The following is a 13,955-nucleotide window of genomic DNA, read 5'->3' as shown; positions in this document are numbered from 1 at the left end:
CTGGACACAACCCTCCCTGTTCCTGTGGCACCGACCAGTGAATATGCACTTGACGCTATCGGCCGCTGTGCCCAAGCAAGGAAAATTGCCCGTGACTGCCTTCTGAAGTCCGAAGGGAGTCAAAGGCGTTTGTACAACCGGCGACACCAAGATGTGCATTTCCCGCCTGGTTCTTTGGTGCTTCTATGGTCTCCGTCGCGTCAGGTCGGCCTGTCAGAAAAACTGCTGTCTCATTACACAGGCCCATACCAAGTGCTTCGTACCGTGACTCCCATCGTCTACGAGATCGCCCCTGACGCCTCATCTGCTTCCCAGTTCAGCGACATTGTGCACATTACACGACTGAAGCAGTATCACCCTCCCAGTGATGACTTACAAGCTCCGGGACGTCGCTTCTGCTGCCGGGGGATTATGCTACACGCATGTGATATTCGATTGTTTGAACGAGGCGCGTGGGCACCATCACTCGAAAAAAAAGAGGAGGAAGAACAAACTGGGCTCGTGCTGTGTATCAAATCGGTCAGCGCTGCAACCGCTATTGTAAATATAACCTGTAAATAGCTGCTCGTCTTACTGACTCATCCTTCACGTAACAATATAAACTTTACTTTTACAGCAACCTTGCTATTGCCGATTCTGCCTGCTTTGTGAAATTGTCCATATGAATTTGCTTAAAGCAAGGACCCCTTTGGTGTCCTTTCACCATTACAAGACTTGCGATGGAACAGTTGGAGAACAATGAGCATGATGATGATGATTGAAGTTTATTGGCGCTAGGGCATCTAAGGCCAAAGAGCGCCAGGACATGTGTTTTGATTTATCAAGATTGTAAGTTTAGACTATGACCTAAAAGCAAGTCTGTATAGAGGCCTATACCTAAGCTAGATCTATAAGTACTAGTACATCAATTCTAAAATAATTACTAAAATAGATATAGGGGCTTAGATGAACTCGCTACAGGCACACATGTTAAATTACTCTGGGTTGTCCGGGCCCCTTGCTTTACAATTCTTGCTTACGCAAAAAGTGCGAGAGCTCAGACATACTTTTGTGCATCAGACTGTACCTCACCTGTGAGGCAGAATCTGATGGTTAGGATGGAATGAGATATGTCTAGGAAATTAACTTGGAGACCAATGAGCAAAATGACTTCCCCAAACAGGATTTATTTTTCTTAAATATTGGTTTAACATTTGTAAAATCGTAAAACACGCCCAAATTCATAAACTCTACAAAAAATTTGCGATAGTTGGTAGGTATGCAGACTGATACGGAGTCCAATGACCAGAACAAACAATGACCAGGACAAGCAACAGAGCAAAAAACACCTAAACATGTAGCACACAAGAAGACCAATATGGATATCACCTGTCCTATGCTTTTGTATATCTCCCACTGAGGAGCCCCCAATATTTTAATGCCTAGAGTGAAACGCCTCAACCCGACTGACTACGCACAGTGAGTACTGGAACATTCCCCGGTGCCAAACAAACTATGGTTTCCAAATGCTAAATTGCACACTTCCGAACCAACTTAATGAATTTAATGTTACATCTGAGCAACTAACTGCGCCTTCTTTCACGAAATGACGTGTTTAAGTCTCGATGGGATTGTTGGAAACGCATAGTTCTGTATGAGCTAATACCAGTAAAAATATTCTATGGTATATTTTGTAGTTCTTCTAAGCTTGCGTTCAATGGATAAATGGACTTTTGTGCGTATTATAACATGTATTATATATTTTATAACATATATTACATTTTTAAATGCTGCTACTTTGCCACCTTGTTTTGCTGCGAGGTGGGGCCAGTCAAGCTGAGTTTCAAACTGCAGCTTGTTCTTCCACCTTCCCCACTACAGTTTCTTTTTGTTTCTATGCATATTTGTGCCAGAGCAATGTAATGATTGTGGTGAAAATAAGCGCAAACTCAAAATACAGCAAGAACTGAGGCAGTTTTACCCCCGTTAATCAAGGAAATCCCATCCAATACATGCACTATTCTAATGGCATAAACCCTTGTTAAACCATTAAGTGTTTTGAACAAGCTCTGCTCGTCAACGTGGTCGTGGTTAATTTTACTTCGGAATAGCTCAGCTCATCAATGGCAATAATCTCGTGTTCCAAGTGATTTGGACGAACTCAGAATGTCCACTTTGTTTTTCTTCTACTACATAGACAACTGCAGTGCCAGCATTTGAAATCTGCAGTTATTTCCCTCTTTTTCGTTTTACTATGCACGTCAGCACTTTTTCAGCACCTTGAAGCTGACTCAGTTTTCGTGTTCTACAACGTAGATGTCAGCGATTTTGTCAGTGTTGAAGGGGCATGTTTATTGTGGTCTTTGTTTTCTACTACATAGATGGCAGCACTTTGTCAGCGCTCAAAGAACATGTTTTTGGAATTGCACACTCTAACCGAACAGAAATGGCGAAAAATGGCAAAAATGTTTTGTGGTTTATTTTTCGTCTCATATTGTGCTGTGCATGTCCCTGCAGGGCACGTGTGCTGTTTACAAAATGCGGATTTCATGTGAAAACTCATTGCTGGTACATCCTGTATGAGAAGATCAACTATTTCATGCTTAGCAGGCTCTAAAAGCACCTATTCAGCCATTTGAAAATTATCTTGGTGCAAAACACTGAACAACAATGAAAGAAGTTGACCATCAACATACAATGACATAGTGACATGAGAAAAAACACTTGTCTATTTTCCTACTCATTTTACCAAAACATTTTGCAAGTGTTAATGAAACTTGTAGCTCAATTCCAATCACAAATGTTGCAAGATATATGCAACACATTTTAAATATCACTACTTTCATCACTGCCTTTGCTGCTGATGCACTGTCTTAGCGTACACAATTGTGTACACAGCACCTAAAAGGGTTAAATAGAATAGACCGTACAGTACAGTATCTTAATTTCTATGTACCTAAGAGACCGATATGATAGCTTGGTATATTTTTTTTTATGCAATGCTAGTAGACTACATAGCATGTGAAGCACAGTGCTTTCTTGTCCAAAATTTGTAAGCATTCAACTGTGATAAATTTTCTGATATTCAACATTGGATTCAAAATATACTATTCAGTATTTGCTCACCCCTATATATGACACAACACTGTACGTTGACAATGTGTTGCTGAACGATTGATGAATTATACAGAATGTATCAATCAGCAATATGTTGATAAACCCTACAATTATACACATGTAATCGTAGGTGGCCAAAAAGCATAAGAGATTACATCATAGACTCAAAAACATAAACAATGCCTTGCATCGGCTGTCGTCCTTGCAAGAAAAGCAGATGCAAGGTATGCGAACCCACGCAGACAACTTCAGTGGCAGAAAGTACCGAGTCCAAGTTCAAGCACCTAATTAAATATGAACTCGACTGTGATTCAGGGAATGTAGTTTATCTTTTGGAATGTGGAAAGTGGCAAATACATACGTCAGATGGACACCTTAAAATATGGTTCAACAATCATCAATCAACACCAGTGATCAAGTTATAACTTTATGTACAGTAAAAGCTCATTAATTCGAATTCTGCGAGGATGAGACAAAAACATGAAGCTGTATAGGAAGTCCACCACATGACGTTCTACTAGTGCATGCGGTTACTGGTCTTTTTATCAAAATGCAGAATACTTTTCATTATTATAAGTTTTTCCTGACTTACAATATGCAGATAAGCCTTTGTTTGTAGTGAGCAGAAAAGTGGCGCTACCTTCTCCTTAGTTTTCAATGAGTCGTCTTGGCTCGTCTATCGACAGAACAACAAAGACGGGGGCCAGCCAGCCATGACATAGGCGTGTACTTGGGGAAAAACGCAGTACAAGTATAAGAAATGCCTGTACAACAATGCAAACTTGTTTCACCAGCTTTTTATTTTCAAAAGTGGTTGAAAAGGTCAAAATGTAGGTGTTTAATCACAGTTACACTCACTCCTGTGAAACAGAACGATGGGCGGCTTTCAAAATTTGCGAGGCAGGTTATCAACATCGCTCTCACTCCTCAGCGTTGCTGGAGGAGGGACTCTTACTTTTTTAGAGGCTGCTCAGATAAAAAAATTCTGCTTACTAAATATCCAACAGCTTTTGGAAGTAACCGCTGAAGATGTAAACACTACCAAGGGTGAGCTTTGCGTTGCGCCATAGAAAACTAGGCCCTTAAAAATCGGTTGTCAGTTCTTTTAAACATGCCTTAGCGCTGCCGACGCTCGGCAAAAGCTGTGCTCTAAAACGCACTTGCAAAACACACCCCAACCTGCAGCGACGTTGTTCTCCGTTGTAATTTCATAGCTGCAGGCTGCACAGTTCCACTATACGTATAGGTGGCCAAACACGTATCCCAGTGATGCTGGGATATGTTTAATAGCCACGAATCTCAAAGGCTATGCTGTTTAGTACTGCAAGCGCCGATAAACGTCACGGCCACCATGTTTCAGACATTACCCGATGCCGCTTCTCATCAGAACACCTCGTAGAGAAAGAGCATGGTCTCCAAGATGTAACAGCAAGATGTAAAAATGCAAAGAAAGAAAAAGACAAAATTAAATGTGCAGTGTCACATTTGTGCTTTTATCTTCAAGGTCCTGAGAGAGGGCGAGAACCGACCTGCAACAGAGCCGTTGGCCATGCCTGGCCATGCGCAAACGCGTCTGTCTCCAGTCAGGCCTAAACAAAAGGCCACAGATGGAAAGAGCGAAGCTGCGCGACCTGCATGGTGATGGCAATGTCGCCAATGTGGTCCTTTGCACTAGCACTATACCCATCCACGATGGCACGAAATTTGAATTATTGGTGGCGGTGCAGATTTAATTATGAATTAGCAGGATACGTTGCATATTGCTTTCAATACATTGGACGGACTGCGGTGACTACTTCAAATTATACGAAATGTGAAATTAATCAGTTCTGAATTAACAAGCTTTTACTGTAGTGTGGTATATGTTCCAACTACTACATCTTTAAATAAAATGTGAAAACAAACACACCAAACATGGGCACATTTCTACCGGTAATGAAAGAGTTAACGTTTCTTGGTATCACAAAGATTGCAGAATCACAACCACATCCCACAAAAAGATTGCCAGAGCATTGCACTCCCGTCTGGCTGTGACCACTTCGTTTGTTAGGATAAGATAAAACACAAAATGGCAATGACATTGACATGATTGTGAATGGAGAGTGTGACAATCAGATATCAGTGATATCAAATGCAGTCACTGATCTTATTTAAGAAGAGATGCGAGTCAGAAAAAAAAAAATATTAAAAACTTTTTCTTTTTGTTCGTTTACGCTTGTTTGTCGTTGAACACCCTACTTCTGTGCAGCAAGAAATGAACACAAAATATGTGCAAGCAGTAACTAAAAAAATGCATCTGAATGAGTTGCGGCGCCTCAAGAAATTGCAGAATACAATCGAAATTTGCCGCTCTGAGCGGCTATCTCGCATGCCAGCACAGTCAGCCACTATTGCCGCCTTTCAGGAGGTAGCTTCAGGTCTCTTCTCTTGATCAGAGCATGCATTGGCATTGTATATTCATGGAAAACATATATATAAAATACTTTTTTGCCATGCCTTTCGAGAGCTTACACTGACCCTTTAAATCATGTGATGCGAATGCAAGACTGCCATTGGATACCACCATACTGGAGTGGTGCCTATCACCTCTGAGTGAAGTACCTTTTCTGCTTTGTGTATCTAGAGTTTTTTACAACAAACTTTGAAGAGCGTGACTTTCATCTTCGAGAGAAGGGGAGTTGCAAATTGTTCAAGGGAAAATGCAAACAGAAGCAAACGAGTGGGACAAATTTGACCTAAGCGGCAAGCACACCATGGTGGTCTTCGAGCAAACGAGTCTGTGATTATATCTGTGATGCTATCGATTTCACGAGTTTGTCAGAGAAGATGGCAACATTTTAAGAGAATGAGACAGGCAGCCATTGGAGCGGTGCAAGTGGAGCCAGTTGCGAAGCCGTAATGCAGTCTTTTTGGAGGCCGTAAGCAAACACAAGGGCCTTGCTTCTCTACTCACGTTCAAGTGTATGAATGGTGGGTGCCCCTCAGCAATTATTTCTTCTGCATACATGTCACGCTACGCTGCTGCTGCTGGCCATGCTGACTGTGACCCAGAAAAGTGCAGTGGAATTCTGCTGGAAAGTTTTGCAAAACGCAGCGCTCACTGTGTTTTACATGATTGATGTCGTTTGCGAGGTTTTGTGGTATCCTCATCTACCGCAGCCACTTCTAGCGAGAAGTGCTTGTGAACACTTTGAACTATATCCGCACCTAGTTTCAGCTGCTTTGAGTGAGCATTTTGCCATTTGGCACAGAAATAAGCTTTCAATTGCGTTTTTCTCAAAACAGTGTTCTTGCCTGTTTCCTAAATCTGTGCATGCTATTTTTACCCTTTGCACTTGTCATGCAGCCAATGAAATTTTGCACAGTTCCTCAGGTTACATAGAGTGGGGAAATCTACTTAACTTGTGCGATTAGTGTCACTCAATCTTTTTGAGCGCTGTAGAACAAAGGAATACTAAAGAAAATGACATAATTTCTTGAAGCATTTTTTTTTCTTTTCTGTTGATAAAAGACTGACATATAATTCGTTCAACTACATTTCTCCACTCTACAGTTTATTAGTAACCACTTGTGGTGCACTAAAATTTTGGTTTGTAATAATCACCTAGAAACATTGTGTGCACAAAACAGGCATGTTTTATGCATGTCATCGTCCACAAGAACTCAGTCAGAGAAGCTATTATAAAACTGATTGCATATTTCACAAGAGGAGCTCAAGTTATACCAAATGCGAAAATTCGAGCCTCCTAGTTTAAAAAAAAAAAGAAAAAAAGTTTTCTTGGGTAATATGTCGCTAATAAGACCCTGAAACAATTTTGACGATCTTTCAAATGTACTGAGTCATTGGAGTACGCCCTTCTGATCATTATTTGGCACGTCTAAGTGCTCCGCGTAAAGCGTGTAATTTATTATAATGTTCTAAAACTGTACGTCGTTACCGATCGCAGCACGCCACTCGTCCCAGGATGCAACACTGATAATTTTTCCAACCTTATGGCGAACAAATGTTCATGATAGTTAAAAAATATTATAGGGTTTTACGTGCCAAAACAACTTTCTGATTATTAGGCACACCGTAGTGGGGGACTCCGGAGATTGGGCAACTTGTTTTTTTTTTTTTATGTGCACCTAAGTCTAAGCACACGGGTCTTTCCGCATTTCGTCCCCATCGAAATGCAGCCACCATGGCTGGGATTCGATAGTGTTGATAATAGTTGGAATGTCAGTTAATTTGTCTGTATAAAAAACAAAGTAACAGAAAGAGAATACACAAGGACAATTTATGGCTACACTAAAGACTTCTGGCACACAGCAAGTGTCGTCCGTTTGTGTTACAATGTGATCCGTATTGACAAGAGCTCTGCGGTCTGTGTTAATAATAATAATATATGGGGTTTTACGTGCCAAAACCACTTTCTGATTATGAGGCACGCCGTAGTGGGGGACTCCGGAAATTTTGACCACCTGGGGTTCTTTAACGTGCACCTAAATCTAAGTACACGGGTGTTTTCGCATTTCGCCCCCATCGAAATGCGGCCGCCGTGGCCGGGATTCGATCCCGCGACCTCGTGTGCGGTCTGTGTTGATCTCTCTTTTTGCGAGCACCATGGTTCACCCTTGTTACGTTGTGGGCAGCAAACGTAGCGACTGGACTGTCGAGCTGTGACATCGTGTCCCTGTGCAAGGCAGCAGATGAGCAGAGTGGCTGCAGTGCATCAGACTGTCGGCAGCCGATCGGTACAAGGATTTGCGCGTTTGTGGCCATCACTTTACGCCGGAAGATTACCTTCACAGTAGTGTTTCGTGTGTCCAGTATTAGATTAAACGCAAGGGCAAAAAGACTGGGCTTGGGCGTTTGACGGCATAAACAGACATGCAAGCGTGAACGGTAAGCACGGTGCAGCCACCTGGTGGCACAGAGCTCAACCAAACATAGCATTATAATTGGGGGCAAGGACTTACGAAGTCGCCATCTGTCAGAAGGCGCCTCCCTTGCGCAGTATGCGGGATCACGCGGCGTGCTCCTCATAGGTTTGGCTTACGGCGCTCAGTAAAAACACCCCGTGGCAGCCCTCCTGGACATTTCTGTAAGTACTCTCAAAACGGGGGAAGTTTCTTACTGTCGAAATAATAATCTTGAGCAAACTGAAAGCTCAGAATTGTTTACAGACTCTATCTGTTTACCAAATACGTTCAGTGAACGCCACTGTACGCGATCACCACGTTGGAGTCTCTCAAACTGGCTTCTTGAGTGAAAGGTAGGCAAATGCTGAGAGCAAACTATGTGAAATATCTTCTTATAGTGGGCTGTCTGTATAACCAAATGGAGCATAAAAGAATGAAGCCTCATTGCTGCGATCGCACGGGTACGCAGCGACCGACTGCGTGCCTGCATGCATGTCCGTGCACAATGTTTTGCTTTCGCTGTGAGCGCGTTTTCGCAACGTGCCGTGAGATTTAGGCCGCAGAATATAAGCATTTGACAGTACACAAGCGAACATTGTAGAGTGGACGCTATTAGAGCTGTTCAAAAATAATTTCGTTATAGAGACTGATGCCTACGGCGACTGTGATGTGCCGTTGCGACGATTCAATCTTTCTTTTTTCTAAGTTCTTGGACGTTTCAATATTATTTCTCAAGTTGCGTCGTACTGAATGTTTCCCAGTATTCTGCAGCGTGCAATTTCCCACTGTGTCTGTATCCTAATCCAGTGCGTTAATTCATACCACAAACATGACCATATTCCATACTTTTTTTTAATGTGCTTCTTACCACTCCCTTCCATTCCGCTGACCTTGCCAGTATCTAGCATCAACAACTTCATAGACCAAACCGTCATGACATTAGCCTGGCAGTCGAGCGCGGGCGAACACCTCACTGCGCATTTTCTGCTATTTACTGAACATGGCCGTCCCGGCACCGTAGCAGAAATCTTCCTCATGTCTGTGCTGCTGCATACACGAGTTGCAGCCGATGACTGTTTGCCGGTTCTAAGTTTCGTGAGCCAAGCTTCACGCAGCTTCTTGTCCGGCGGCTATGTGTAAATAAGGCTGACACCGGGCTCTGTTGTGTACGTCCGGCGCTGCGGCACCGAACAGTAGCCTACCATGCTACACGCTTCCAAAGGACGCCACTACCTATTGTAGTGCTTTCAAATGTTGTGAAGCAGACACCCAAGGCAGGAAAGCCTCGCCACTTAATCAGAACCGCAGAGCAGGTGGGACATTAAACTTTCGTTTTCAGCTCACTTCAGCGCTTCCGAAGCAGCCGACGCAGCCGCTGTGTCCACGTGATCCCTCATGCCACGTCATGCCGATGGTGGCACCAGATTTTCCAGTGGTGGAGCTCGCCCCCAATTAGCAGCGACAAAGTGTATTTTACTTTGCTGCTGGTGTATTTTTTGGCAGGAGTGTAATCGTGAACACATTGTTTTTATCAATGTTTAAAATGTTTTGCACTTGGTTAGAGCAATATTAGCTCTTTGTTTGTCTGGTTAAGCTCTGTGCCATTATGTGGCTGGGCCATGCAGACCGATCACTTACATCTAAGCTAAAACTCCTTCATCACAGCAAAGAGGCTTTAGTTTATGCCTCCACCCATCCATCGAAACACCCAGTTGCCTGTGGTTACCGCAATACCAGACATGCTTGGCGCTGTAACAGAATCCTCACAACTCAAGCTGCTTCGATAGCTCTCGCTTGGGATCGACTGCCAGACGGCTGGTGGAGAGGTTGGAGAGTTCATGCGCTGGCTCCAAGACAACCGGAAATAGACGACACGACGTGCCATCATGACGCAGACCCAGTCAAGGTGGAGCTTAGCCCCGATCACTCGGCGAACGAGTCGAAGGAGAAAATGCATGGCTATGGAGGACGGTAACTTGTAATCGCCCGTAGCTTTCTTAATATGAGATGCTTCACAGAAATTGTGGTGCGTATGACTTACTGTAGCTGTACCCTACACGTCTACAAAATCTGTCCGAACTGTTTCAGGGACCCTTTAATGCACAAAGACTACAGAGCAAGGCTAAATGTTTCTGTACACAGTCAAAAATGGCTAGCAGCATTTATAACTGCATTAAAGCTATAGAGTAAACAGTCTTTGGAGAATATGCACCCCATATGGGTACATGTTAACGTGCAGTGGCTAGCAGACGACGACGCAATGCATCATCCACATTATGCATGCTTCACAGCCAATGCCCACCAATGCCTGCCAAAAAGAAGTTTGGTGGTCCCGTGCCACCAACTTTCCATCAGGTGGGTGTTCTTCGAAACGTCTAGGACTCTCATAGTGATTGAGAACAGGGCCTGGAACACGCTCGTACCTATTTTACCGGCAGGTACCCGGTGGCAGCACTCATCTGCCTCCCACAGCGGCAGCGGGTGGTTGAACATTTCAACTAAAGCTGTGGCAGGACAAGAGGCACCCAAAGACCTTTGCAAATCTCCATAGGGCCCCCTTTTGAGATGAGAACTCATAAACAACTGAGCACTAGGTAGTTGTACATTTCAACCCATTAGAAAAATTGATGGGCTTACTGCTGCAAGGACTCGAACCTAGGATCTCCCGCACATGAGGTGAACACTATACCATTTCAATTTCACAGGTAATATAGAGAATCAGAGCTGTGTATGTAGCAGTGTAAAGCCGGCCAAAAATAACCTGCAATAACTTCAGTTGTTTCTTTTAATGCCAAAATCTTGTGCTTACAGCTTGCTGTGCACCGGGTAGGTGCCCTGTAGAACATGCAAAATGAGAAATGTATGCTCATGGTTATGCAATAAAGAACCGCAACATGAAAACACGCACTATGGGAGAGAATTATATTCGAGACAGAGTATACACACCTGATTTGCCTGCTCTTCGTGTGCTTGATCCTTTGCAAAAGACTGTTCCAGAACCAATGCTAACTTGGAAAGCAACCTTGACTCTGACTGCTTGTCTGAAAAGTCAAATATGTTGAAACTGTTTATGTTAACATTCTAGGCTGCACACATTTATAATGGTTACAAAAATGATGGTGCTAATGTGATTGGCATAGTGCTGCAAAAGCAGAAAGTACTGGGCCCACTGATGGTTACATTTGTAGTTTATGTGACAAAACACTCAAATATTGTATCTCTAAAGCTTTCTTTTCTTTCTTTTGGCTGCATCTTTGACAATTCAAGTAAAACCTCATTAATTCAACCCTTGTTAATTAGGAAAATCTGATCATTCGGACCCATCCTCCGGTCCTGGCAAGCATATGCATTATTTAATGCAGTGAAACTCTTGTTAATTCAGACATATCTGGCCACACATTGCTAAATTCTGCCAACTCTCGGAGTTGGGCAAGTGCAAAGTGCCACGAATGTGCGACGTAATAGAGCAAAATCGGCGCTTGCGTACAACGAAATGAAGTGTCAGAGTACGCATCACCATAGTCATCAGTGGAAATGGTACAAGTACGACAGCCAGCAACGACAGAACGCTCTGTGCCTGCTTTATTACTGCGTTTACCGCCGTGCATAGCACCACATTGGCCCCATCCCTTCGCAACTGTGTAGTAACCATCCATGATTAAGTCAATAGCCACCACAGTTTCGTTCACAGCGACTGCAGCAAACAGTATTGTTTTGACTCTGTGCGCATGTCGGCCGCGTGCCTGCACAGCTGCATAGTCGCCATCCATGATCGCATCGGCAGCCACCACAGTTTCATTCCCAAGGATTACATTCACAACGAACAGTAGTTTCGTTTTGACTCGGTGAGTGCATTGGCCACGTGCCTTCAAATCTACAGTCGGCATCCTTTATCGCCTTGATAGCGACCGCGCTTTAATACGCAGTTGTTGCAGCAAATGTTTGTTTCGTTTTGACTTGGTCTGCGAGTCGGCTGTGTGCCTTCAGAACTGCAAGGTCGCTGTCTATGATTGCATCGATAGCGGCCGTGATTTCGTCCGCTATGGTTGCAGCAGAAAGTAGTTTCACTTTGACACTGTGCAAAGCTGTCAATGATGAAGAGCGCCGGCTACATCATGATAGATGGACGATTTCTTGGCGACCAGCTCATTGGCGAAAAAAGAATTGGGATGTGCGCGCGGTAGCGAAAAGCGCGTGTTAGATGAGGACATGCGTAGTGGCCATGCTGCGAAGGAACTTACAAGATGACAAGGATTATGCAGCTTCACAGAGATATTGTGGAAAATAGAAACAGGATTTGCTGATTTGTTCAGTAAATAAAAGCGTGTCGATGTAAGCATCTGTTTATTGTTTTCCTCATACTTTCGATAATTCGACATTCGTTTAATTCATGCAGTCGAATCTTGTTAATTCGAACTTCCAGTTTATTCAAACAGATGCTGTGGTCCCGTCAAAGTTACGTGTATTTCAATGGGAGAAAATTCGAAAGCGCAATAATTTGCAACGGTTAATTCTGACATACCGCGCTTTGACACTGTTCTCATCAGTGCGCCAAATCACATGGCGGCGCCTACGACCAGCAGTACTCTCACCCCGCCATAGAGGAAAAGCTTAGGAGAGACCCCTCAATGCCACACGCGAAGAAAAAAAAATGTAGCAGAAATTTCACCCTCTCTCAAATGGCAAGGTAGTCGTTTCTGCGTCATGCCATAATGCCGCAGCCACACTAGTGGCAAAACGCACACCGTGGGAGGGATTGGTCCTCGGCCAATTTTTCGCGGAGAGCCATGAGCGGAGGAGACCTGTAAGAGTGGCCTCTAGAGTGACGTACGCATGGGAAACTGGTGTCGTGTGGACTCGCCCAACCGCCATATTTGTACTTGTGTCTGGTACAGGTGGGCTGCTTGTTTCGCACTATCATCTTCTCCTGTCAGCTCTCGCTCACACTTGTTTTGGTTGGCTTGGTGTCGTTCCCACTTGTTTTTTTACAATGACGAGTCTAAACGGAGTCGTACCAATGAAAAGGTTGTTGGAGATAATGCGCCATATCCGATTCTGTACAACAAGACAGACCCTGAATACAAGGAAAAGGCGACCCCCGGTACCCGATTCTCCTTGTCCTGATCCAGGTATGCCTGGTATGTTGACAATCAGCTCCCAACTGGAGTGAAGGAATGAAAAATGATCTTTTCTGATGAAGCATCGCAACACTAAAGGTTACTGTTTTCAATTATCCTAGTTCTTGCAAAGCTTGATAGTAAGTTTAATTAGGAATTGCTTATAGTGATGTGTCTGCATAAAAATAAATTGCAGAAAATAAAGTTTCTGAAAAAGAGAAAATGGGGGAGGAGTTTCAGGTGGCATATACAAGCATTCACTGGCAGTTAACCCTTTCAGGGTAGATTTTTTTCATTGCTGATTCCAATTCTTCTGAGGGACTTATTCAGAAAAAAAATTACCTAATTTTTCTAGGGTGACCGTAAAGCGAGGAAAAAATATTTTGCGTTGGTATATATGTATTGTTTACTCATGAATAACAACAATAAAGAAAGGAAATAAACTTATAAGAATAAAAAATTTGATGCATTGTTATACACATAGTTCAAAGCTCAGAAAATGCGCAAACAAGAATATTTCGCAAGTGTCAAATGTTCCTGCTCTTACACTAATATTTACGTCCATAGCGTAATCAAACTGCGTAGGTGAGCACACTGAAGGAAACTGTGTAGTTGTGTGCCCGTCAAAAAAGCAAAACGTGTGACAAACTTCTGCTAATCTTCATCTTATCGCCAGCCAGAGGCGATTAGTTTTCGCAAGTCTCCCAGAAAAAAGGAAAGGAAAAGGAAACGCATGCACAGCGGCACCATTCTTATGCTCACCTCTGTGAGCACTAAACGAGCGAGAAATAGGTGGCTGCCCTTTGAGCGCTTAGTAACGAGATAGCCATCAGTTTT

The 13,955-nt window shown here is 43.4% G+C and overlaps 1 protein-coding gene across 10 annotated transcripts in view; it reads right to left on the bottom strand.

The window, feature by feature from the left end:
* Positions 1–13,955, bottom strand: part of Nup214 (nuclear pore complex protein Nup214) — a 357,324-nt gene that overhangs the window by 143,713 nt on the left and 199,656 nt on the right. For all 10 annotated transcript variants that reach the window (XM_065430714.1, XM_065430718.1, XM_065430719.1 and 7 more), the window contains exon 20: positions 10,948–11,042. In XM_065430714.1, the coding sequence (XP_065286786.1) occupies positions 10,948–11,042 (95 nt within the window). The remainder of the gene's footprint in view (positions 1–10,947; positions 11,043–13,955) is intronic.

Source organism: Dermacentor albipictus, chromosome 1, assembly GCF_038994185.2.
Source record: "Dermacentor albipictus isolate Rhodes 1998 colony chromosome 1, USDA_Dalb.pri_finalv2, whole genome shotgun sequence".
Taxonomy (NCBI): domain Eukaryota; kingdom Metazoa; phylum Arthropoda; class Arachnida; order Ixodida; family Ixodidae; genus Dermacentor; species Dermacentor albipictus.
The sequence above is the reverse complement of the archived record's forward strand: the minus strand, read 5'-3'. Positions and strand labels throughout refer to the sequence as shown.